At 34.4% G+C, this 25314-nt stretch overlaps 1 protein-coding gene across 4 annotated transcripts in view; it reads right to left on the bottom strand.

Annotated features, from left to right (window-relative positions):
• Nucleotides 1-1451: 1451 nt before the first annotated feature.
• Nucleotides 1452-25314, bottom strand: part of CHD1 (chromodomain helicase DNA binding protein 1) — a 48605-nt gene continuing 24742 nt past the window's right edge. For 2 of the 4 annotated variants that reach the window (XM_042823060.1, XM_042823061.1), the window contains exons 14-37: nucleotides 24450-24640; nucleotides 23210-23398; nucleotides 22713-22875; nucleotides 20931-21083; nucleotides 20433-20504; nucleotides 19824-19973; nucleotides 19117-19265; nucleotides 18767-18863; nucleotides 18592-18687; nucleotides 17959-18135; nucleotides 17646-17806; nucleotides 16351-16392; nucleotides 14906-15036; nucleotides 14366-14504; nucleotides 13493-13643; nucleotides 12104-12226; nucleotides 11628-11765; nucleotides 8963-9226; nucleotides 8407-8547; nucleotides 6404-6582; nucleotides 4542-4638; nucleotides 4264-4321; nucleotides 3262-3472; nucleotides 1452-3040 (exon numbers count right to left, since the gene is read on the bottom strand). In XM_042823060.1, coding sequence (XP_042678994.1) covers nucleotides 2677-3040; nucleotides 3262-3472; nucleotides 4264-4321; nucleotides 4542-4638; nucleotides 6404-6582; nucleotides 8407-8547; nucleotides 8963-9226; nucleotides 11628-11765; nucleotides 12104-12226; nucleotides 13493-13643; nucleotides 14366-14504; nucleotides 14906-15036; nucleotides 16351-16392; nucleotides 17646-17806; nucleotides 17959-18135; nucleotides 18592-18687; nucleotides 18767-18863; nucleotides 19117-19265; nucleotides 19824-19973; nucleotides 20433-20504; nucleotides 20931-21083; nucleotides 22713-22875; nucleotides 23210-23398; nucleotides 24450-24640 — 3636 coding nt within the window. In that variant the 3' untranslated portion in view covers nucleotides 1452-2676. The remainder of the gene's footprint in view (nucleotides 3041-3261; nucleotides 3473-4263; nucleotides 4322-4541; nucleotides 4639-6403; nucleotides 6583-8406; nucleotides 8548-8962; nucleotides 9227-11627; nucleotides 11766-12103; nucleotides 12227-13492; nucleotides 13644-14365; nucleotides 14505-14905; nucleotides 15037-16350; nucleotides 16393-17645; nucleotides 17807-17958; nucleotides 18136-18591; nucleotides 18688-18766; nucleotides 18864-19116; nucleotides 19266-19823; nucleotides 19974-20432; nucleotides 20505-20930; nucleotides 21084-22712; nucleotides 22876-23209; nucleotides 23399-24449; nucleotides 24641-25314) is intronic. The other 2 variants (XM_042823062.1, XM_042823063.1) reach the window with 2 other exon arrangements.

Here is a 25314-nt window from a genome sequence, read left to right as displayed (position 1 = left end):
AGTGGAAGTCTTTCTCAGAAACCAGAAGCATTGGCTCAGACACTACAGAACCTGCAAAGAAGATCAAAATGTGCAAAACACAAGAACTGTGCACCAGTAAGTGACGCCAACAAAAGAGCAGACAAACTAATGGAAGCCAGTCACAGAATGCAGTTCTATCTTTAAAACTTAATAGCAGCGATGCATTTTTGATGTATTTTGTTGTTTGTTTTCACACTGATCATCAATCTACTATTGGGAATGCACATATATACACACTCTTAGGTGTAATGAGAAGGGTGGATTTTAAATACGTAACATAATTAAGATAGAAATTTGTCACGCATGGTAGATGGGACAACTGAATTTTTCTCAAGAGCCATACCAGGTGCCCCTTGCAGCCAAGAAAATTCTCACTTCCTAAAACATACTACAGATGAGCAACTTAAAGATCTGAACCAAGAGTTTGTTATGAAATGCATACTTGAGAACTTAAAAATCCCTCAGACTTTTTGTAGAGAAAATCTTGGTACTTTGCAGTACCAGTGACCGTAAATTTTTCGTTACAAAACAAAGAACAGAACTGAGCACACGCAGAATGAATTGTAAAACGGCTTATTAGCAGAGGAGATGGTATTCTCCCAAGTAGTAAGCTTTACACCATTAGCAGCGTTGTAAGTAACCGAGGCTCTCTTCATCAAGCCTCACACTGACAACTTCGTCAGAACAAGCATGGGAGGACTTAAATTGCTGTGAATGTAGCTGTAAATCTGTAAGTAAGATCAAATCGAAAGAGGCAAAGATCTTAACAATCAAAGCCACCAGTTAAGAATGTTCTTTCTTAGAGACCTGAAATACCTTTAATAAAAAGTCGCAGACTGACTCGCATTGAACACGAAAGATCACAGTGCCATAGTATAGCTTCACTGATAGTGAACCAGATTTAGTGGGACTGATCTCTGTATGCTCTATTGATAGATCAACGATTCTTGTTCACTTCTCAAGCAGCAAGAATCACACAGTGATTTCAGATGCAAGATGTTCTAGATTTTCAGCAATGGCACAAATGTGCATCCTTATTCGGCACCACTGCTAAACACTGCTTCAGCAATTAAACTTAGAAAAACTGCAAAACCTCACTTAACCTGGGAAGATAAAAGCTAAGACGCAAAGAACCATTAAATTACCAAGTTACAGCCTACAATAAATTAGCTTACACAGAATTAACCTAGCCAACCTAAACTGTGCTTACAATGAGATCCTGACTCTCCATGACAGATTTCAGTTCTCTGTCAATGCTTTCATACAAACCTGGTTAACTGGAAAAAGTGCTCAGCATCAACCACGCAATGTTGGGTTAGATATCTTCTCTAATTAGAATATAGTGTATTAAAATTTAGTACTTCAGAGTTAGAATTGATGAGAAGGTACGCTGTACAGCAAAACATAGCAGAAAACTACAAGAGCCCACATATCCTTTTAGTTAAATTTAATTTGTCAGATAGAAGTTATCTATGTACAATCAGTGTGCATTGTAACAATTCTGTTAATAAAGTCATTCAAATCTTCTAAAATATTAACTGGCTGCATAGCACATTTGACATTATTGCCCATGTTAAAGAGTGAAAACAAATGGATTTACAATAAATCTTGGCTGATCTGGGTTTTGAAGTGTTCAGGTACTGAACACTTCCTTCTTTAAACCAATGCACCTGAAAAGATTTCCAGAGCATAGTTTAGCTGGATATTTCTCACTGTTTCATTACAACAATCACAACACTGACAGCTTAGTAGAAAAACAAAACAAAACAAAAAAAACAAAAACAACCAAAAACAGGTATCTAACATATCCAATAAAAAAGGAGAACTAAATGGAATAAAATATTCCCTTTCCCCATTTTTACATTCTGATTTGAGATATTTTTTTAAAACATGTAAGTATATCGACTTTGTGAAAAGAAGGCCTGAGTTGGTGGGGAAAGGAACAGCCAAAAAAAGCCTGAGAGGGGAAAAAAGCTCATTTAATTAATTTACAATAATTTACAGCCATTTGTTGGTTTTGTTGTGTTTTTTTTTTTTTTTTAATTTTTTGTTGTTGTTGTTGTTTGTTTCATAAAAAGGCATTATAACTGATCACAAACAGGAGAAATCCTGGCTATTTTACAACTGTAGTTACAGAATTTAAATATTCAAGCTTGTGATGAAAAGCGGCAAGGTGGTCGCAGTGTACAATGTAAACAAGTAGCTTTGGAAAGTGAACAAAGTCCTTGAGAGTTCTCTACTAAGAAATAAAACAAAATAAATCCCCCATTCTTTCCTGAAACATAAGCACAGGTCAGTGTTTAAATGTTCATTTACAAACATAATTTAATCTGTGTTCAGCCTAAAATCACTTTGACATGAAGAGTTTTATAGTAAGATCCAGTCTGAAAGGGGCAGTGTTGAGGTCCCTGTAAAAGTAAACATCTTCCATTTCTTAAAAAAAAGTGCTACAACATTTGCAGCACAGTGCAGCATAAACTTTAAATACAAAAATATTTTTCTTCTGTTGGGATAATAGACCTTGCATCCTGGAAAGAAGTAACAATACTGCTACTGATAGAATATCCAGTCCATATCTTTCAAGTCATGTAAGGCAATTACTGTGTTAGTTTACTGTATATGGCTAAAAGAAGGTCCAGAAAATGTCAGTCTTTGTTATGTCTTCCGGCTACTCCATGTATGTTCAGGTGTACTTTTGTGATCCGATGAGTGTTCAAATGGAGATCTGTGTCCTAGGGGAGACCTTGAACCATAAGGAGACCTCTGATCTAGTGGTGACCTCGGGCCACTACCAGAAGCTCTGTGGTCCATTTGCCAGTCTGAGTGGTATCTATAATCTCTGGAAGATTTGTGATGACCGTATTCCGAAGTGGAACGGTGGTCTGAGTGTATCCTGTGGTCTGAATGGGAGCGGTGATCTGAATGACCCCGGCTGTCTTTTAAGTTTCCTTCCAGGTTTGATCTGTGGTCTCTGCTCCTGTGGTCATCTAGCTTTCTATGTTTACTATCACTGTAGTATCTAAAAACCAAAAGATTTTATATTAGAGAAGTGCTACTGAACACACAGCAAAAACTACAATTATATCAGTTCAACAGCTCTACGTTAGAGATACATTGTCTTTGTAATTTTGCATTACTCAAAAAAGATTTGGATACTCCAGCACTGGTGCTTGCTGCGTGCATATTACAAAAACAGGAAGAGAATTCTGAACAGGTTTTACAGTTGTTGCAGAAACTCACCTATTGTCCTGTTTGTAGTGATCCCAGTCTCTGTGATCTTTTCCATTACTGAAGGCTGAATACGGCCTTTTCCTAGAGTCACTTTTCTTATAAGCATCTCCCTGATGCCTGTCTTTGTGATGATCATAGTACTGTGATAAATGTCTATCAGAAGAATAACTATCCCTGCTACTGTCATCGTGGTTTGTAGTCTCCTTCAGTCTTTCCACATCTGTTTAATAAAGCAGAGGTTATAAAGAAATCTCACACATTATAAATTATTTCCTTCACTCAATTTAAACAGCACTTCTATTGTTAGATCGAAAGCAATGTGAAAATGAAATTATAATTTGACAGATATGACCTAAATGGTTGCAAGACAAATGCATTACTGTGAATGAACAGAAAGAAACCCTAGAGGTAAGCAGGATGCAAACCAGAAATGTAGATGTATAGGGCTCAGGAACTGAGCTTTCTGGTCTTAGAAACTGAATGGAGAGTTGAAGAATGATCCACATAATCAGTGAGTAGTGCCTTTGGTAGACTAGGTTTAGAATCGTATCAACTTCCTCTCTAAGGAGGGAAGGGCCTAATGGAAAGAAAACATTTGACATGCACAAGTAGTTAATGAAAGACTTTTACTAGCATTCCTATAATACATTGATTTTAAATCCACAATAATACATGTGTTTCTTGTGTAATATTTTGCAACAGTGCAAGTATGGAAACAGAAAAAAAATCAGTGTAACTATCAGCAATAAAAGACATCCCATATAACTAATTAAAAACTATGACCTTAAAACATAACTCTCTTTCTCTGCCACATCTATGGTGACATTACAACAGCTACAAATATGCAGAGAGTTTCTATGAAATTTACAGCTTTTAAGTAGACATCTCTACCAACCCAAAACTAAGTACAAAAAGTAGGCTTCCAATTTTTTTAAAAAGGATAGTCAAGTAACTTGCTTCTACACCCATTACAAGCTTAAGCTATATTCAGCATGAGCAAAGATTTCTTACCTGGATTTCTGATTACATGTGTATTCACATTGCTGCTAATGTTTTGGTCATTATGCTGCTAAAAGAAACAAGTACATAAACTCATTGGTAAGTCAAAAAGTTAATGTGAATTCTTTCAAAAAAGATCCTAACAAAAGGGACTGCATTACTACAGACACAAAGTAATTACTTGAGCTACATGGGATTTTCTGTGTTCCTGCGTATGCTTTAAATCTAATTTAAGTGCTTAGCACTAAAAAAAATATGCTTGTATATTTTGAGAGGGTTTAAAATATTACCTGAGACTCTTGGCGCTTTTTGATTGCATGTTTGTAGAGTTTGTGCAGCTTTCTGGCATCAAATTCTGTAAACTTGGAGACAAAAATCCACAAATTTCTGAGGAAGAAGAAAGGAGAAGTTATAAGTCTATGCATTCAGCTACCTCCTATTATGCAAATGACTGTGGGTTTAACTGAAATCAATTCAACAACACAAAAGACAGTATGAAATCCATTACAGAGTACTACCTACCTGCACAGCAAGAATTACTTAACTGTACTTTAAGCATTTGATGAGTGAATTCCTGCAACAACTTGTCATATTTATCATTACTTCAGAGAACCAAGTATGTGAAATGAAGTAGTAATAACATTTGTGTTAATAAAACAGTTTGTGTAGCTGCTTACAAATATTGCCTTCAGTTTATGTACGGCTTCTCCAAGATCGTTTGAAATCTAACAAAATTTGAGTATTTACAACTCAGTAATTAAAATTTAAGTAAACACAGTATGTGAGGGAAAATTCTTCCAGAACTGAAGTTTCTTCCAGTGTATGACATTTGTTTTACAGCTTATTTCCTGAAAATATCATAGAAATCTTCCACAGAATTCTAGAGCCTGGTCAAAGCTTTTGAAATCAAACAAGAAATCTGAGAATGAACAGAAGCAGCACAGGAATAACTTCAAGCCTAATTTGTTCTACAAAGGAAGTAAGAAGACCAACTGAGGTCTTTTGCTGTTGAGTTGCCAAAGCCCTGAAGAAAAAGTTTGCATCCATGATTACAGATAAATAAACTGAAGTCTAAAATTCTTTTAGTCAAGTTTACTGGTAGAATGCTTAAGAGAGACCACATAATCCTGGTGCTCAGAAACAACTGAAGTGCAGGCTCAGGAAGCAACAGTCTGCTCCTCACTGTCACTATTTAAGCATTACAGTTTCGGTCTAGAGGTTTGCAAAGGTAGATAACAAGTCAGTGGTGAGCCTAAAGATACTTGTGTAACTCTGAAATGAAGATTATGTGTCTTTACAGTATTTACCAAAACCAGCTGGAATACATATTTTAACAGTCTAGAAATGGTACTGTAGCATTATTGTGAATAATAGTTCTATTGTGTCTTTCCATTTAAAGAAATTTATGTTTATCAGGATGCAAGACATGGATCTTGTTTATATATTTTGGACCATGTTAATAATTTGAAATAAACCAAGCAAAAACAGATGAAGCAACAGTCTGCAAGGGAATTATAGAACTTAAATAGCTTGCATATGGAAATGCGGGATATATGTTCAAACTTAAATGACTGAAACGTACATTAAGACAGAATGAACTCAAACTGCATTAAGAACTGAACAGTGCAATATGCTTACAAAAATAGATTTTTTTTAAAAAATGTCACCTCACAATGCATAAAAGCGCTTAAAGTCCCTTAATTTTGAAATATAGAAGTACGACTTTTTAAATCAAGTCATTCGATTTAGAGTACATTTAAAAAAAGGAAGTATTCTGCATATCAAAATCAACGCAAATTTTCAGCATACCCATTTGAATTGCCTATTTTTAGTGCCAATAAAAAAATCCGCTAAGTTGAAATAAAAAGATCCTTGAAGATAATAACTCTTTCCCACTGATAAAAGGGTGTAAAAAACAGTTATTTATTGTTCTAAGAAGTGAAATGACTCCATCTACTGGATAAAACACATTGCTATGCAATATGAAAAAGTCCATTACTAATCATTTTTTGGAATCCTTATTTAAAACGGCAGAAAGATACAAGAAATAATGAACGAGAAACAAGAGAAATAATTAAACATTTCACTGTTTAGTACAAACAATTAGAGATTTTCCTTTTTAAAAAAGAAAAACAATGCAGAAAAAACTTACTTCCTCCACTGTTTTATTTGCTCTGGATTTGTGTACTCCTTCAGGCATTCTGTAATGTGATCCCCAATTTTGATTAGACACTGCCTAGTATGTTCCAGCTGCTCCCTTTCAGAAAGGCCCTTCTCTGGTCTATCCAGCTGTTTCAGTGCTGCTTTGACAGGCCTCATTCTTTCTTTGCACTGTAAAATGGGGAAAAAAAAACCACCAAAAACATGACCCACCCATTACTCTGATATTTATACAGGCAAAGGCAGTATAGTTACAAGCCAACTGAAACACAAGACTCTGCTAAGAGATCTTAAAATTTAGTTTTACTACAGGTTTCCACTGGAAGAAGTTGAATTTTACACTCAGTTGGAAATTGTACTCCTATATAAAAGCAAGACATGATTTACAATAAGGATATTCAGGATTTAAGAAAATAATACTTCAGTCTAAAGGATTTTCGAGGGAGAAAGAGTTATTACAACTAGCTTTGATAATATTTGCTACAAAATTCAGCACAAGTATTTAGGACAAGCCCTATTTTCAGCAACTTAAAAGCTAAAAACTGAATTTCAAGATTAAGTGTGAGAGCATTCAGCATATTTCAAAATGATGTTTTTGTGATTATTTGCCATTTAGTAGAGGATGCTTTCCTTCTCTGAGAAGATTTTAAGCCTAACCGTTATGCAGATATTAGCAGAACCTGAGCTACTCAGAGTAAAGCTGTCTTCCATATGTGTGGGCAAGTAACAACACCGATGGCAACAATGATACATTTTATACGTGCTTTGTTGAATTTCTGTACTTTAATTCAACTGTTTTAAGAATAAATGCTCATGAAGCAGCCAGTGTGATTTAAATGATACTTGCTCAGAAATTCCATATAATAACAATGGCATTGTAAAAAGATGAAATGCATATTCTGCTTGCCCTGTAAGTCAAATCAACTAAGCCTCGACAACCTGCAGCAGCAATTGATATTTGAAAATGTAGTTAAACATGCTAGCTAGTTGGTATCTGACCATGGCATAAGAAAAAAAAATGCAGTTCAGAAATAAGAGCCTGGCCAAAAAATATTATTCCATGCACAAACACAAGCCAGAATTGTTCTCTGCAAGGACAAATGTTACAACTGCAGAACCAGACTTTATTTATTTATTTAAAAATAAAAGGGAGGAGAGGGCATCGAAGAATACCACCATCACTTTGTCAAAATCTTGAGAAAAGAGAAGTCGTGGAGCCCCACCCCTGGAAGAGTTCAAGAAGGAGAGTTTCACTGCTAGTTCGTGTCACTAAATAATTAAGCAGCTGTACAACACATTGACCTAGCCACAGCTTGAACTAGTTTTTACCAAACAGCTTACAGAGTTCACTGCTGAAGTGCAGAAGTGATAAAAAAAAAATATAAACTGTACACAGAAATCAAGTGGTTTTCAGTCACACACCCCAATCCACCTGAATCACTGGAGATGCATCCTGGGAATCATAAATGAGTAAATTGCAATATTTAATTAAAAAACTTATATAGACCTCTGACAGGCAGACTGATGAGAATCTAATTTGCATGCTGCAGTTTAACACTACCATAGATCAAATAAACTTGTCTGGCAGAAACAGAAAACTGTTGACATCTGCACGATAAAACATGTACAGCAGAAGAGTTCATGATTGCTCAAAGTACCCTTCCAAAGCCTGTTTATTAACTTCTGCTCTTGAACAAGTAGAATATCTAAGTTTTTACTGAGGATAGATTTCTTCAGCATACTGACCACTAGATAAGAAAGATGAGAAAACTGTAATGCCTAAATGCAAAAAGCAATAGTATAAAACTGCTGACCTGAATACAGAAGAAACTTCAATATAATGTCAGTGACATTCACTAGCCTAACAGTTTACTAGCAAGAGATCTCTCTGCTACTGTGATTAATAATGCTGTATATAACATTACAATAATATCAGAACTGTGTCAATTTAGAATATCTAGAAAAGCACAAAGGTATCATTAAAAAGGGACTTACCACACTAAAAGTCTTCTGATCCAGTTCTTCAGATTCTTCCGAGATAGGAACTGGTTCGCTGGTTGCAGTAATATGAACTGGAGTATCCAGTAATGGAATTTTTTTACATTTTTCTTTATTTTCAGATTTGATCTCATTTACCTAAGAGCAAAATATGAAAATGTTTAAGTGTACTTAGGGTGTGAAATTATCCTGTAGTGTATGAAAATGATGACAACTACTGCATTCTCTCTGGCAATAAAACTATGCTTACTTTCAGTGATGACACATTTAACTTTCTCTGTAGGATGGAAAACCAGAATGGAAGAGGAATAAGAGTCTCTTGCATCCACTTGTGTTCTCAATCCATATAAGTCATGTATAATTAAAGAAGTAATTTCCTATTTCATATGCCTGTCCTCATAGTTGCAAGTCGTAAAAGCAAAACTTCAAATAATGTAAAAGATTTCAATGAAAGGACAACTGATTGGATCCAAAATATCTTTTCAACTCAAAATAATTCACAAAAACCTAGTTGCCTTTTCTAGTGCTGTATAAGATAAGTAAACCTAGTTACCTTCTCTTCCTTTACTTCTTTTTCTTTCTGTGTGGATTCTTTTACTTTGTTTTCTCTCTTTTCTTTATTATCTTTTTCTTTTAATTCTTTCTTATCCTCTTTTTCTTTTTTCTCCCTTTTCAAATCCCTTTTATTTTCCTTCTCTTTTGTCTCTCTTTTTTCTTCAGCTTCCTTCTTTATACCAATATCTGGCTCAGGCTTTTCTTCATTTTCTTTTTCTGTTTTTATTTTTTTATGTAGATGTTTCACTGAAACAATCTCATCCTGCAATATGCAAGCATATATGTCACATCAAACTGTGTCCCTACCTATAAAAGTTTCATAATCATCAGATTAAAACATACTTTTTATCTGTGCATTTCCTTTTTGACATAGATTTAATAACTATCAAGTAGAAATGGATGCAGCTGTAAAGAAAAATGAGGACTACTCTTCATTTCCTTGATGTGACACAAAATAAGTACTGATTTGACAATGGTAATGAGTGGTGAGAAATTACCTCCATTTAATTTTTGTATGCCCAAAGAATTCTGCTCCTGTAAAAGATAATTGAGCTCGAAGCTAAAAACTGTAGGGAAACAGATTTGCAAATCTGAGCAGATTGTTCAGGACACTCAATTTAAGGAATATTAGAAGTTCTAGTTAGTATTGTCCCAGTAACTTTTTACTGCTTCCACATTAAACATTCACAGAGAGAATCCCAAATTCCTTCTTTTTTCCTGAACTGTTCTGTTGTTTTTTTTTTAAAAGTTCAAATACGAAGTCTTACTTACAGATTGTCTGATGTGGCCTAATTAGTTACTTCATGATGAAATAAATGTCCTATCATTGGTGTAACATTTACTTAAGAAGTCAGAGATGGATGCTCATGTCTTTTCAGACATGGAAGAATACTACAATAGTAAGTAATAAATGTAGTATGTACAGATGCAAGAATCATCATCATTCTCTCTGAACTGATCTGAAATACAGATTGGGCAAGAAAATACCGAACTTTTTGCAGAAAAGTAAATACAAGGACACCTAACAAATGAATCGAAAAGTTATTTAGATTAGACATCAAGTAGGCAGTCCAATCAGGACTTCAGTACTTAGATACCATGGAAACTTTCTTGCAAGAATCCAATGACTACAAATGTTTCCTGAACGCTTAAAGAATTTTTGACTACTGAGCTTTCACAAAATTCACAAAATACGGAAGTTAAGTAGCTAGAGCCAAATGTTTAGGTGTTTAAAGAGTACCCGAGGATCTAGTCCTTTTTTTTTTTTCCAGAAGTACTACCACTTGTCTGTGCTCAGAAGTATTCAAGTGCTCAGAAGTATTCAAGTGTTGCATAATCATTATTAAATGTATGAGAGAGGAGAAGACATTTTATTCTCCTAAACAGCAACAAGTCAACAAACAGACTAGCAATGTCTTCTGTTAAGAGTGGACTCTCATAACAGAATAAGTCTGACACTCATTCTTTCAACTAGTTTTAAATTATAATTTACATAGTTTTATGATTCGGCTGCCAATATCAATTTTACTTTGTGGTGACAACACACACAGTTCTAAGCCTTACATTCTAAATAAACTATTCAAGTTATTGTATCTATAAAAACAAACCAGTCTACATAGAAAGGCTTGTTTGTTTGTAGTTTGTTACTGTCTTTACCTATTCTTCATAAAAGAATCTAAATAACATACAGGAAGGCTTTAGTTAAAAATGCCTTATTTATTTATTTTTACATAACTGTATCATAAACTGTATCATAATTCTTCTCTGGCCTAATCAATTTCAAGTACACACCTACTGCAGGGAACCAGCTTTAGCAGAGGGGCTGAACTAGATTATCTCCAGTGGTCCATTCCAACCTGTACCCTTCTGTGATATGTATTTGCATTAGTATTTTATTCTTTGCAGAGAGAATTGATAATTACAGAGGTACGTCATAGTTTAAAATGATTATGAAAGATACTTCCATTTAGGTTATCTAAACCAAGTAGGAAGGATTTTAGTTAATGATTTGCATTTAATTACTTAAATTGATTTCATAATCATAAACATAGGCGTGACATGATATTAAATGTTACCTATGTTGTTCTCTCCAGTGGTTTTGGCTTTGTAATAAATATATTAAAAAGATCTAACAAAGCAGAACCTTATGAAATACATCTGAAGTAACACAAGATTAAGTAGCCTTTTCAGATAATGAAAGTCGTGACATAACCTGGAACTTACACATGCACATTTCAAAACATCATTTATTGATGCTGCTGCTTCTAAATGAATTTGATTTTTTTTCCCCTGTGCCTGAACAAAAATATATATCTGAAGAATCAGTATTAGTAGTAACAACACACTAGCCAGAGACTGCAGTTTTATATTTGCACTTTCATTAGATTTACACTTCTAGCAGATACAATGTTCTAGGTATTTAAATAACATTGAAATTAAACAATGTTATTTTTCATAAAACCACAAAAATTATTTTATAATATAATTTGGAAAACTTGTCATAATTCTTTATCTACTGGTATATTAAATTCCATGTGATTGTACTGATTAACAACAGCAGCCACAGGAAGAAGAGGCCATTCAGGTACTCTGTTTTTACTAGGTCAAACAGAAAATAAAATATGAACTGCTACTAACATCTTCAAAATATGAAAGATATTTACCTTGTTATCCTCCTCATCATCATCTTCATCAGTTTTTTCTGAGGGTTGTGGTGAAGAATCACTTTTTATCTCTTCTTTTATTTTTGAAGCCTTTATCTTATTCTTCTTACTTCTTGTCTTCCTTCTCTTGGAATTGCCCTGAATGCAAATCAGTACTTTTACTACATCAGACAAATACCTTCTCACCATAATTGCAGAATTACATCAAACAGAATTTTAATCTTATTTATTGCAACTATCAATCATCACTTTCCTCTGTACTGTAGACAAAGCACAGAGCAACAGCAGAGAACACAAACAAGTAAGATAGACAACATACAAGATATAGCTGCAATTCATTTACTATGTTCATCTCTTGTAGTATGATTACAAACACTACAAAAAGTAAAAACGAGAACTAAAAAATAAGAAAGTTCTACTGACAACCCCCTAAGTGTATTACTTTGTCTTGCATATGAATGCCAAATTTTACTTACTGCACCAGCAAGCCTTTGTGCTTCCTTCCTTGCAAGGTCTTTACTCAGTAATTTAATGAGGTAGTCTGCACGTGTCTGTAGCTGCTTTGCCTGGGGTTTCTTATCTGGATCATCAGGTAAAATCTAAGGAGAATATTGGTAGTATGAACTGTGAGTATGCATTATCAAATTTTCAGATATGCTAGCTTAGAGCACTCAGAACAAAAAAAATCTTCATAAAAGATGGTGAATCCTACCACTTCAACTATGTTAAGCAAATATGTCAGCATGCTTGAAAGCCATGGGAGAATTTCTTAAATGTTTTCATTTCTCTCTAATCACAGCCAATACAAAGGCTTCGAAATTCCTCACAGAGTTCAGAACAAACTGAAACTACCCTCAGATTTCGGTTTCCATTTTCATTATTCACCTAAGAAATTCTGTGCTTCCCTACCAGTCACACACAGAACTCTTGTCTCTGCCTCATGCACCTTCTAAATGCAAAACTCATTATTACAGGATATAAAAAGCATAGATCACAGAATCACCTGGGTTGGAAGGGACCTCAAGGATCATGTAGTTCCAACCCCCTGCCTAGCAGGGCCACCAAACACACACATTCAGATCAGGTTGCCCAGGACCCCGTCCAACCTGGCCTTGAACACGTCCAAGGACGGGGCATCCACAACCTCCCTGGGCAGCCCGTTCCAGGGCCTAACCACTCTCTCTGTAAAGAACTTCCCCCTAACATCCAACCTAAATCTTCCCTCCTTCAACTTGGATCCATTTCCCCTAGTCCTGCTATTGTCAGCCCTAGATGTGTGGTTTCATAAAACAAAAACAATAATGGAAGGCAGAAGTAGAAATCATTATTAAACAAACTTAGATGCAAACCTTGCTCCTTGAATTCCAAAGCTACCGGTTGTTTGCAACAGCCCAGTTTTTTCCTAAATCTATTGTGCACTACTGCCAAGCCACAACTCAAATACTGCAGTCTGATGACGGCTATTTTTATGCCACAATGAAAAGTTTCAACTGAAGAATGTTGGGATTAATAGTGACAAAGAAACCAACCAAAGTATCTATCGAGTACAAGCTCCTCCTTCCCCAAAAGCTCAAGAACAAGGCAAATACAATAAAAATATCTAAAATAGCAAAAGACAGAAAAGAAAGAATTCAAATGAAAAAAGCCCTAACACGCAGAAATAAGGAAGCATAAGAAGGCATGCTTCAGTTGAATACTGAAGTCTTAAAATCTAATAACATACCAAAATACAGAAATGTAGAAGTACTACAGACATGAAAAATCTTAGCAATTTCAGTTGCCAAAAAATAAACACTTTTCGTAGTTGTTATTAATGTTATTCATAAACAAAAGAAGTCCTTGATGAAATGCCGTAGATGACATACCTTCTGTGTTAAGCTGAGATCTGGATCCATTTTTATCATTTCCCAGCTGCCATAGCCATATTCATAGATGCCTACTAACAGATTGGAATCATCTTCTTTACCCCAATCTATATCAAAGTGAGCAGCCTTGGTGTGGCATGGGATGACATATCTAGCAGAAATAAATTAGATAAATAAGGGATTTTTAGCACTGGAATGTAGGAAGTGAGAGGGAAACACATTAAGAACAGAAAAAATAAACCTATTTACACCACTAAGATATTGTTATATTCAGGAAATTAATCTGTGTATCTACCGTATTTCTTTAACACTTTCACAAAATATTTATTTAAATCAGCATTGAAATACGTTTTCAAACTGATCAAGATTACAGTGTGAAGAACAAATACATCAGTTTGTGGCTCTGGGTTATACCACAGTTAGCTAACCGTGAAGAAAAGCATAAAACATCATCAAGTGTAACTGCTGACTAAATATATGGATAATCTAAGAACAGCGATGCATAAAGTCAAAACAGTTCTGAGTGATAACAACTACCATCAGTTACCATCTGCTGCAGTTTGACAGACACTATTTTCCCTCAAGCAGTGATAACACAACAGTTACTCAGCAAGCAAGACTTCTAATCTGGATTACTCTGAAAACCAAACACAGTCCTCAGTGAATGCAGTTCACAAACCAAAGCTGGTGCTGACTTGTGAAGTGAATGAAGAAAAAAAGAAAAATATGGAGTAGGTTGCTGCAGCAGCCAGTCCCTATAGGGCATGGAGGTAGAACACCATCGCAGCACACTCTGAGTTACAGTTGTCTGAATAAAGCAGATGAAGTCCAATTATTTTTTACATGACAACTTCCTTTACAAAAAGAAATTACCTTTTCCTTTCTTCTGGATCTGAAGGAATGGATTTGTGCAGGGGTGCCAGCTCTTCTTCATGAGAGATGACGAGTTTTGCATTCACCTGCACTCCTGAGATTCGAAATGTTGGGCCTTTAACCTTCCCCAGTCTACCTCCTAAAAACAAATGACGAGAGTATTAATATGTTAGCTGTTACATGCATTTTATGGAAAGACACAGAAAACAAGCAAGTTTGCTGCTATAGATGTAAGAAATTATTTTTTCTTAACTAAATGGTCCAATTAAGCTCCAGATGCTCAGTCCGTCAAAGAGTAAGAAATTAATTCTAAATCTCACAGTACTGTAAAAATATACTGTGTACCACAATGACACTTCACACACAGAAATGAAAAAATTATTTTCTCACCATACCATTTTTAAGAATCATCCATGCTAACATTTATATTTGTATTTTCCACTAACACAACTATTTATTGGCATGATCACACTGCAAAAATAATTTAGATTCCTTGACACTTCTTATTTTGCATCACACGCACATCCAAACACACTGTACCTGCTCTTTCTTGTCCAGATGAATTGTCCTTTAAAGCCTTAATGCATCCATTATGTACAAGCTCACCCAAACGTCTAAGGTCAGTCTCAGATTTATCAACTAGCTCAGCATCTCTAGCTACAGCATCTAACCTGTAATAAAAAAATTAACACTATTATAGCTCTGTCACTTCTGTAATTGTGAATGACTCCTTCAGTTTTTGACACTAGACAAATGATCATTTATCAGTCACCTGTACTTGCTAACTTGTGTACAATTATGATCTGTAAAGTTAAAAAAAAGCTAAAGAAAAGAATACAGGAATTACAACAATCACACATACAAGTGATTCAGGTACTGGAGGACAGGTATCAGATAACAAGAACTAAAAAGGACTATAGTTTTTAGCTCTAGTACTGTGCATTAAAAAAAAAAAAAAAAAGATTGCAAATAATAGCCTCATGTAGACTACAAAGATTTTTAAGGAAACGAAATATCTTATTTTCAGCTGGGATGGAACTACTTTCTTCAAAGTGTCTAATATAACACTACGTATTGGTTTTAGAAGAAAATCAATGTTAACTACAGACCTATGTTTATATACCTGTCACTAAGCAGTATTGTACAGAGCTGAGGCAATCTGCAGTGAAGAAGGTAGGAAGGAACAGTAGTAGGGCAGCTGGCTGCAATTGGCCAAAGGGATATTCCACACTGTATGATAACAAGAGGAAGGACCTCTGAAGGGGCTGTGAGTTTAACTTGCTCTCTTCTGCTGCACAGAAGGGGCCAGCTGGGAATTGGTTGGGGAATGGTAGGCAACTGCTTGTGCATCATTTATTATATTTATAATATATATATATATATATATAACATATATATAACATATATATAAAACATATATAGAGTCGTAACTATTACTCTTTTTCTTTTCTCTTATTAAATACTTATTTTATCCCACAAGTGGGTTTTTTTTTCCCTTTTTATTTATTTTTATCTCTCCCGCATGAGAGATTAAAAAAGAAGAGGAATGTGGTGCTGAGAAGCCAGTTGGGTTAAACCATGACAATAAAGATGGCAGATTTTTCTCAAAACAATGGAATAATGCAAAAAATTTAAAACTAAGTTGGAAAAGTAACTTTGACAATTACACTAGATAAATCAGCAGGTTTTCAACAGGCTAGCAAACACGACAGCTGAATGCCTATAACCAAAGAAGCTTAAACAAAGGAATAGGTAAAATACAAAGAAAAAGAGCAAGCAGTCCTGCAAAACTGAAAGGTTTCCAGTGTAGCTATCTGAACACATATCACAGAAGGGACAACATTAAGCCAAAATTGTACTATAGTCAAGTTACAAGACTACGCACATCATTTTCTCCCTAGTCTAAGGTTTCTTGGTATATTGTTTCTTGTTTTTATGCAAATGAGGTTCCAAGTTGCTATACAATTTTAATTAAATAAGCTTACCTTTCCAGAGGGCCACCAAATTTCTTGTAACTCTTGATAAACCTAGTAAAAGAAAATAATTTGCAGTTTCAATGTATGCTTAACTAAACACATTAGTTTTAAACTGTTTGAACTGACCATACAGAATTGTGATAAGATTTTTCTAAAACTCAAAACCAGAGAGACTAGGGCAGCTTAGTATATCCAGACAATCTACACAAAGTCAGTACGGTATTTGGTTTAAGAACTGATATGAATAAGGCAACAGAAGGTACAATTTATACTACTTATCCCTAATAATGTTTATTACTATATTTTCACTTGACTCAATTCAGCAACTAGATGTCTTTAGCCATAAAAAACAAATGTAGAATTCTGGTGAATAGAGAATAAGAAAGCACAACATAAAAGATAAAAAATATTACTGCTGTTGGAAAAAAAGTGATGGAAAGAAACTGTAAATACCAGGATAAAAAGGGAATGAAATGAAAATGCAAATTGCAAGTGCAAGCACATGAATAGCTTCAAAATGATAAGCAACTAGCTGTGCTGTTAACTGAAACAAAAGAGCAACAAGGATTTCCAAAGGATTATTAAGGGTTATTATTATAATGAGAAAGATTTTGAAAGATATAAAATATTCTAAAGAAATGCGAACAACCTAAATTTCTGAATCATTTCATAAAGCCATAAAGGTAAAGTAAAAAAAATTCTTTCTCCAGTCAAAAGAATTTATAGCATTGTTTTGATGGGAGGAGGTGCATAATATTTATTTCTCCAACAGGACTTTGTATTTTTTGTTTTAAAAAATGCAGCTTATTAGATTAATTCAATTACAGTATGAACAAGTATGAAAACAAAACCCACTCAAGCTTTTGCATTTCTCATCACAAAGATAAACATAAGCTTTCTACAACTTTCAAATAAAACAATGGGAAGTACATTATTTTGCACATGTTAAAAGATGACCTGTTGGATGGACAATTTTCTGAAGTTGCTGCAGTCAGAAGATGCAGGAATTAAGAGCAGCTTATGATAATCAAATGTAAAACAATTAGGTGACATCTTCCAAGCTAGTTTTCTCCTCACAAAATGGAGCTCATTTTTGACATAATAATTCATTTTGTCAGCACCACAGAGAACAAGAGATATAAAATGTAGAAATGTACAAAAGAGTCTAGGAAGAAAGTTTTCTAATCAGTTTGAGATAAATCAGATCAGCTGTTTTCTGTATTTTTGAACTCTAGAATAGTCAAAACTAACCAAAAAACACCTGTTTGATCCATTTACAAACATATACATCACCCATATCTTACCGCCTGATCTCTGCATCACTGAATCCTTTAATGTTTTCTCGAGGAATAGTTCGAGGTCTCCCACGCTTTTTTGGCCTTTTTCTTTCTGTAATGGAGTCACTGTCAGATCCAGAATATCTCCTGCTCCTACTACGTCTTCCTTCACTTCCATTAAAGCTGATCTGGAATTTCAGAATAAGAATTCAAAGCTACATAACTCACACATAGTTAAGTCCTATCTAGTCTGACAAAAACATGAATTCAGAGAAGGGGAGAAAAAGAAAGGCAAAAACCCAAAAGAAAACATCAACGTAAAAACACAAGACAGAGGTACCTGTTTTGCACAGTTTCTCATCCTTGGGAGCATGTATATTTCTTCAAGTTCTTTTTGTCTTTCCTCCTCCTCTATTCTTCTCCGCTGGGATTCTGGGATGATTTCTTCCCAATTTCTTGAATTTCTTTCTGGTTCCAACTCAATATCATCTTCATCCATATTGGAAAAATTTGCCACCTTATATATCAGAACATATGTAGTAAATACATAGCTTTATTTAAATAAGACTTATCTGCTAATGTTTTAGGGAAACTAAGTTCTATATTTTATGCATTTATAAACTGTTCCCACACTGTAATATTATTAACCAGTAACACAAAATATATGGCATTCAAGTATACTACAGGGCTGAAAGCACTTTCTAAAAGTCATCAATTAAGACTGTGTTTAAAAATACCACAGCTGCTTAACATCAAAGGCATTAAGAAACCACAATCCAGAATTGTAGTCATTAACACATTCATAAATATTTCTTATTTTAGTAACACATTACATACTTTTAAATATCTGCACAGACAGTAGAGATTAAAAGACATTTTACTAGAAAGAGATTCAGAACTAACAGATGCAGAACATCATGTAGTTTTTATAAAGAAAAGTAATTATGACAGGAGGAAGAGGACAGAGCTCTACCTTGAACTGTGAAAGCAACTCATCCCCTACAGTCAATGGACCTGGCTCGTTCTCCCGAGTTTCAGCTCTCTTCAAGATTTCGTCTATATCCATTTCCTGAAAAAGATGAAAATTTTCTTTACAACTAAATAACTCATGTATATTTTAGGTTGTTTTGTCTATTAAATCTACCTACCTGGGGCTCCTGTTCTTCTCCTTCAGGCTCTTTAAAAAGTTCCTCGGCACCAAACTTCAAAATTGCTGATAACTCTTCTTTATTAAAAGGTGTAGAGCTGAAATACAAAATGTTTCAGTAAAACCATTTTATTTTAGAACATTTTTTTAATCATGAACCAGTTAAGCACTCTTTTTACTGTTAAATAAAACTTAGTACAGAAACAAAAATCTGCAAAGACAATACACTTTGAAGCTTTTATTTTATTTAATCTTGTTTCACCTTTTATTAATCAGTGAAATTACTGACATTTTTACTTATCTATCAAAAAAAAGTAATATAAATTTATGTATAAGATAACACAAATGTACCTTGATGGAGTAGAACCTGTATGCAGAACAGTTTTTCCTGTTGTGTCCATTCTCTGAATTACTAAATGGTCTAGTACCATCTTTTTCTTGGCTCTTTCAAGAATATCTTCTTCTACTGATCCTTTTGTTACTAGCCGATAAATATTAACCTGTACATTTCAAAACATTAAGAAACAACAAAGAGAAGTGTGAATCTCATCTACTTATCTTTTTAATTTTATTGACTGGCTTCACACATGAATATTTTTTCACTGATGTCTTCACATAAGCAGTTTAAAAAATAGAGAAATAAACTCAAGACTTGTCTCTTTTTAAGCTCAGTGACTAGCCACAATTTTTGCTATACACAAAATTGTTGTATTTCTGATTATTACGGCATGTCTTCTCCAAGAGAAGAAACGGAAGAAACTCAAAGAGAACTATGAAATACTTTACTAACGGTAGTGTGCCCGATGATGAAGCTTAAACAGGCGAACCCAGAACTTTTTTCCCCTCTCCATTCATACATCACGCTGCCATACTTTGTCTCAATTTCATGGAATTTAAAAACCGAATAAAAATTGAGCATTTATGAACATTTCTGAATACAACCATTCAATTATTAATTACTTTCTAAACACACAAATACTGCAGTGGCCCACACAGACAGCTGACAGCTACTGTATGGAATCATCCTTCAAGTCTGAAGCTTCAAGCGGAATATGTACCTGTTTCTTCTGTCCAATTCTATGAGCTCTCGCCTGTGCCTGCAGATCATTCTGTGGATTCCAGTCAGAATCAAATATAACTACAGTGTCAGCAGATGCCAAGTTAATACCTAATCCTCCAGCTCTGGTAGATAGTAAAAAACAGAAATCCTGCAATCACAAAACAAGAAATAGTTTTATATATCATAGCTGATGCAAATTGGTTAAGTCAAGAGACATGAAGTAGAACTGCTCTTCCTGGGTCACTGCTGTTCGACATATTTATAAGCAGCATGAAAACAGGATGAGTAATGAGATGATAAAACTCGTAGATGACACAGAATTATTTGGAGATAGCTAAGAAGGACTAAAACTACATAAAACTACTTTGACAAAGTGCATTGAAACAACATAAAAATATTAGAACTACACAATTCATTAAATACTAGTTTCATAAACTATGCATTTTCTACTTAATGTTATAAAAATTCATAGTGTAAACCTTACAATCTAGGCAAGAATAACATAATTTCAACCTTACTGATGCATAAAATTCAATGTCACCAACTTCCTTTTTATATAGTGCTTCTTGGGAAAAAAAAACAAATTAGGAAAAAATAATTACCATACCTCTGATCCTTCTGCATTGAAATGATCCAGTGCTTGCTTCCTCAATTCCCCTTTTATTGATCCATCAAGTCTCTGAAGAGATTGAAAACTACAGTCTAAAAGTAATTCTTTAGCCATATTCCCATCACAGTAACCTGACTTTTCAACTGATAAAACAGTAATGTGAAGGAATAAAAAGAAGGAATGTTAACATACTCCTTCACAAAATCTTTGAAATTCAAAGTTGCTTTCTTTTCTTAAGCAAAATGGTAAAGAACAGATAGTCACAGACGGCTGAAACACTGGCAAGGACCTTTAGAAGTCATCTTGTCTGTGCTCAAGCAAGGTCTGCTACCGAAGGCTGCCCAGGACCATGTCCACTTGCCTTTTAAGTATCACAGAGAATGGAGATTTCGTAACACCTGATCTACGTATTCCATTACTCTGCCCCCCTCGGAGTAAAAACATGATTTTTCGTAAGTTCAGGATGAACACCTCTTGGTTACTTGAGATCATTACCTGAAAGGGAAACTGGCGGTACTTTAGATATTCTGCCAGGATGTCCAGCATCCTCACCATCTGAGAGAAAATCAAAACTCTGTTGCCACGTTCTCGCAGCCGAATCAGTAGTTTGTCAAGAAGGATTAGTTTCCCACTGCTACGTATCAAATGCTATTAAAGAAATATGGATTATAAAATCAATTTATCTCAACGCTAACAGCATTGCAGGTGTTTAGTTACTGACTTGTTTTCCTGTGTACTGATGTGGGAGGGAAAAAAAAAAAGAGTCATCCTGACATTCGTTATAACACATAACACAGTTATACAATGTACAGTGTCCTAGAACTAAAAAACAACTTCAGGTAGTAATAACAGTACACAGCTAGATTTACTGTTATGCATTATTAACTGAACATTAAATTTTCTCTCATTTCAGTTTAGTTGACTCTAACTGCAAACGAATACTACCTCACTAAAAAGAAGACAAAAAAATAAAATAAAGAGGAACATGCTTCTCAGCTTCTGCTCATTAAGTGGCATCTTAACGTTTTGTCAAAATATTAAAGAAATAACCTGACCTCAAAACTTGAGCAGCTAGTGTGTAGGCACAAGTTCTTTTCTGCAAATTGAAAACTAACATTTGATAACAAAAATAACAACCAAATTAAGAAAAATCATACTGAAGTCTAACTTCTTTTCTTCCCATCTTTTAAAAAGAAATGAGCACTGCTGCTTAAACCTCTTAAGTATCTTTAAGCCTGTCAATCAAGTTTCTCAGGCAAGACAGTGAGAGGACTGATGTTTGTGGAGCTTAACCGACTTTATGTGGGTTACACCACTGAGCTTTCTCAATTCCTTTAGGAATACTGGGAACAGAAAGCAAATACGGATTTTGATGCTTTTAATTTAATGCCTTTTTTAAGTTCAGACATAACTCTGGAGAAGGCAAAATTCAGGGTGAGATGCTTTTGTTACTTAGCTTAGAAAAGAGAAGGATACGTCCTTTATAAGTAAGAGCTAACAAAATTTAATAAGGTGGAGCAAAGAAGTGACTAAAGTCTGCAATTAATAGAAATAATATTCAAGCAGTTCTAAAAGGTATTATGATCAGCTGGCAGTAGAGTGTGCCAACTTGAAATCAAAACAGCTTCTGCCTTTAAGAAATACTTCATAATACAAAAGAGCTTGTTATCACAAGTTGTCACTGTATAAACTAGTATTTTTGGGAAAATCTATTTAAATTACAAATTTCAAAGATTACAGGAATAAAAAGATATTTAGAAAAAAAAAATTGATATAAATTACATTGTTGACAACAATCCTTATATCTATTGCTGTGTACTTTCCAACAGTTTTGATACAAGTTCTAGTCAATTTTTACTTAAAAAGTCACAATCCATCTTTGGTAGTGTTAATTTTGGTAGTGTTAATGTTCATCTGTGACAACAACAACAACAACAACAACAAAAAAAACAAGCAGACATATTTTGATATTCCTTACTTTTGTTTCTTCTCATTTTACTCATTTGTGAGCATATGAAAAACAATATCAGATTACAAATAAGCTTAAAATTGATAACTTAATGTTATGACATAGATTGCAGGTGTACCAATGCCAGTTACATGTATTTCCATTCGTATTGCATTACAATATTTCATATTGTAAAAAAAAATCCAGGACGCACATTTTAGAGATCTTGTTCGTTCCTAATGCACTTTAATAAAAGTAATAAATTGCCAAATTACTGTGTGCATATTACAGATCTAAAACATTTTTCACACAAAAGAATGTAATGTTACCTGCAAGGCCTCCTGTTTATTATAGAATTCATTATCATCTGGTGGTTTAATGAGGTAGCAATGGTTGCAACACTTCTTAAGTTCCATCATAATGTTCAGAAAGCCTGAGGTACTGCCTTTTGAACCTTTACTGAGGGCTTTATAATTCCGTGTTAAAATCCACCTATGATTTAAGATATACAGTGTGAGTAACTACATGTGGAATCATGAGGGCAAGATATAAACAAATAAATTCTAAAAAGCCCCGAATAAGATGAACAAATATGCCAAAAAATAGAAGCTAAATGGACAGAGATTACACCAACATAAATCTCAAAGAGTTTGCTTCACAGAATTTCACAGTTCTGAAATCACCTGAAATCACCTGAAATCACCAATAAAAGGTGCTTTTTATTTTTTTTGCCCCTAACTCAAACCGTTTTATGAAAATTATTAGAGTTCAGTAATCTGCATATATTCATCTCACTAAAACAGAAAAATTTAAAAAGTGGTGTTACTTGTAATATTGCTTCTGCAATGCACTCATTTCCATCCTCAGAATTTGCTCAACCTTAGCAGGTAAAGACTTTTCTACATCTTTTTTAACTCTTCTCAGTAAAAATGGTTCAAGCTCTTTGTGAAGACTTGCATAACCATACTCTCTTCCTTTGCCATGCTCCTCTTCAAAATCTTCCCAGGAGGAAAATCTTAAAATGTAAAAGAAAATAAGTGTAACACAGTGACATACCGTGAACCCTAAAATTAACATGAAAAATAAAAATATACCAAAAGTGCACATATACATGGGATTTCTTCCTCACTTCTCTTTTTAATTTAAAGATAATAACTTTTTAAAAAATCTGAATTTTGAGCTCATAGGAAATTCCAGCTAATTTGTACGTAAATAGAAGAATGGAACGTTCCAAACACATTTATGTGAAATGAAATTTAAGACTGAATTGCTGACTTACAATTGTCCCAGTTGGATAGCTGCAGAGATTCCATTACTACATATATCAAGAAGAGCATGAAAATATAGTTGTGTGCGAGACAGTAAGACACAACTTCATGTTTTTTTTTTATCACCTTGAACAGACAAGCGAAGCATAATTATCCTGTGCTTAACAGACTAGGATAACTAACTTCAGACTGTTGGAGAATGAGTACTAGATCACTAAGACTTTGAAGTAGTCAGTGCACTCTGTAAGTCAAAGAAAACGAAATTTGCTTGGCATTTTCAAGCTGCCTGTAGGAATGTGAGCTCTAACATGAGCTCTCATTTATCCTATGTATAAACAGACACCAATAAAGAATAAGGTTAATACAGTAAGCCCACTGTATTTAAAGCAAAAACCTGACCCAAACAGAGGATATCAGGCATCTTGGCATAAACTTGCTATTATTGGTAGCATTATCAAGGAAAATAAGATAACCTCAATCTTGTTCTATTTCCCCACTGGAAAGCTGCACAAGTTTTAATAGTAAGGCATTCTCTGGGTTCTGACCAATATACATTAATCTGTCATTCTTATAAATCACTATAAGGGCAAAAAGAAACAATGATATCAGGAGACAGCTAGCAAGAGGACTGTGAAAAATAAATGCATCTACTTTACAGTGAATAGTTAAACTCTCCAACAGTATGTTTATCTCTACTGATTCTCAAATCACAACACTACTGTACAACACAAAACTTCACAAAAGAGAGAATACATGTGAATCATGTTTCATGATTCATGAAACAGAAATCTTCCTTACTTTTCCGGCATGATGAAATGCAACAAAGACCACAGCTCTTTGAGGGAGTTTTGTAGAGGGGTTCCAGTAATAAGAAGTCGATGGTTGGACTTAAAGTCTATTAAAGTCTTGTACAGAAGAGAGTCATCATTTTTTAAACGATGAGCTTCATCAACTCCTATGAATGCCCAATTGAGACCACCAAGGAATGACTAAAAGAAATGGAAGTGGGGAATTAACACTTATATGGCTAGGCATATTATATAATTTCTTACATTTCATAACCAAGATAAAAATACCACAACTTTTTTCCATATATTAATAAAATAAATACAGCTATATGCTTTTAGTAATATTTATGCACATTACTATATTTACCAGACTCTCAGAAAGGCTGTACTAACATCCCAAGGAAGTAGAAAATAAGTTTAAAGGAAGGATAAAGGAAAAAAAATGAAGTTTGATCCACATTAATTTTCATGACAGGAACAAAAAAGTCTCCATTGACCTGTACTTCCCAACACATGCAAACAAATGAAGCCAAAATGCTCTTTACATTGACCATTTCCAAAAATTTCCATATACTTTTAGAAAGAGTACTGATAACTGTACTACCATCATGGAGACAGCGCACATGAATGAAGTAAAATCACACAGGATTTCAGAGTACTGTATTGCAGATGTTAGGGGCTAGGAGCATGATTCTTTTTCAGTTCTTTGAAGATGCAAAGAAAAGTAGAGCTCTTCAAGATGGAAGGAGATCATTATAGTAAAGAGAAGTTCAAGCATACTGGAACTGGTCTGCACGTGATGAAATGGAAGAAGGCAGAAAACCTCACCACACTTACAGAAACACACTAAGTGCTTAAAACAGGTGCACTGTTAC

This window comes from Centrocercus urophasianus, unplaced genomic scaffold (genome assembly GCF_019232065.1).
Source record: "Centrocercus urophasianus isolate 14NV4802_14NV808 unplaced genomic scaffold, USGS_Curo_1.0 seq_21, whole genome shotgun sequence".
NCBI classification, from domain to species: Eukaryota; Metazoa; Chordata; class Aves; order Galliformes; family Phasianidae; genus Centrocercus; species Centrocercus urophasianus.
Note: the sequence above shows the minus strand (reverse complement) of the source record. Positions and strands in the feature narration are given on the sequence as shown.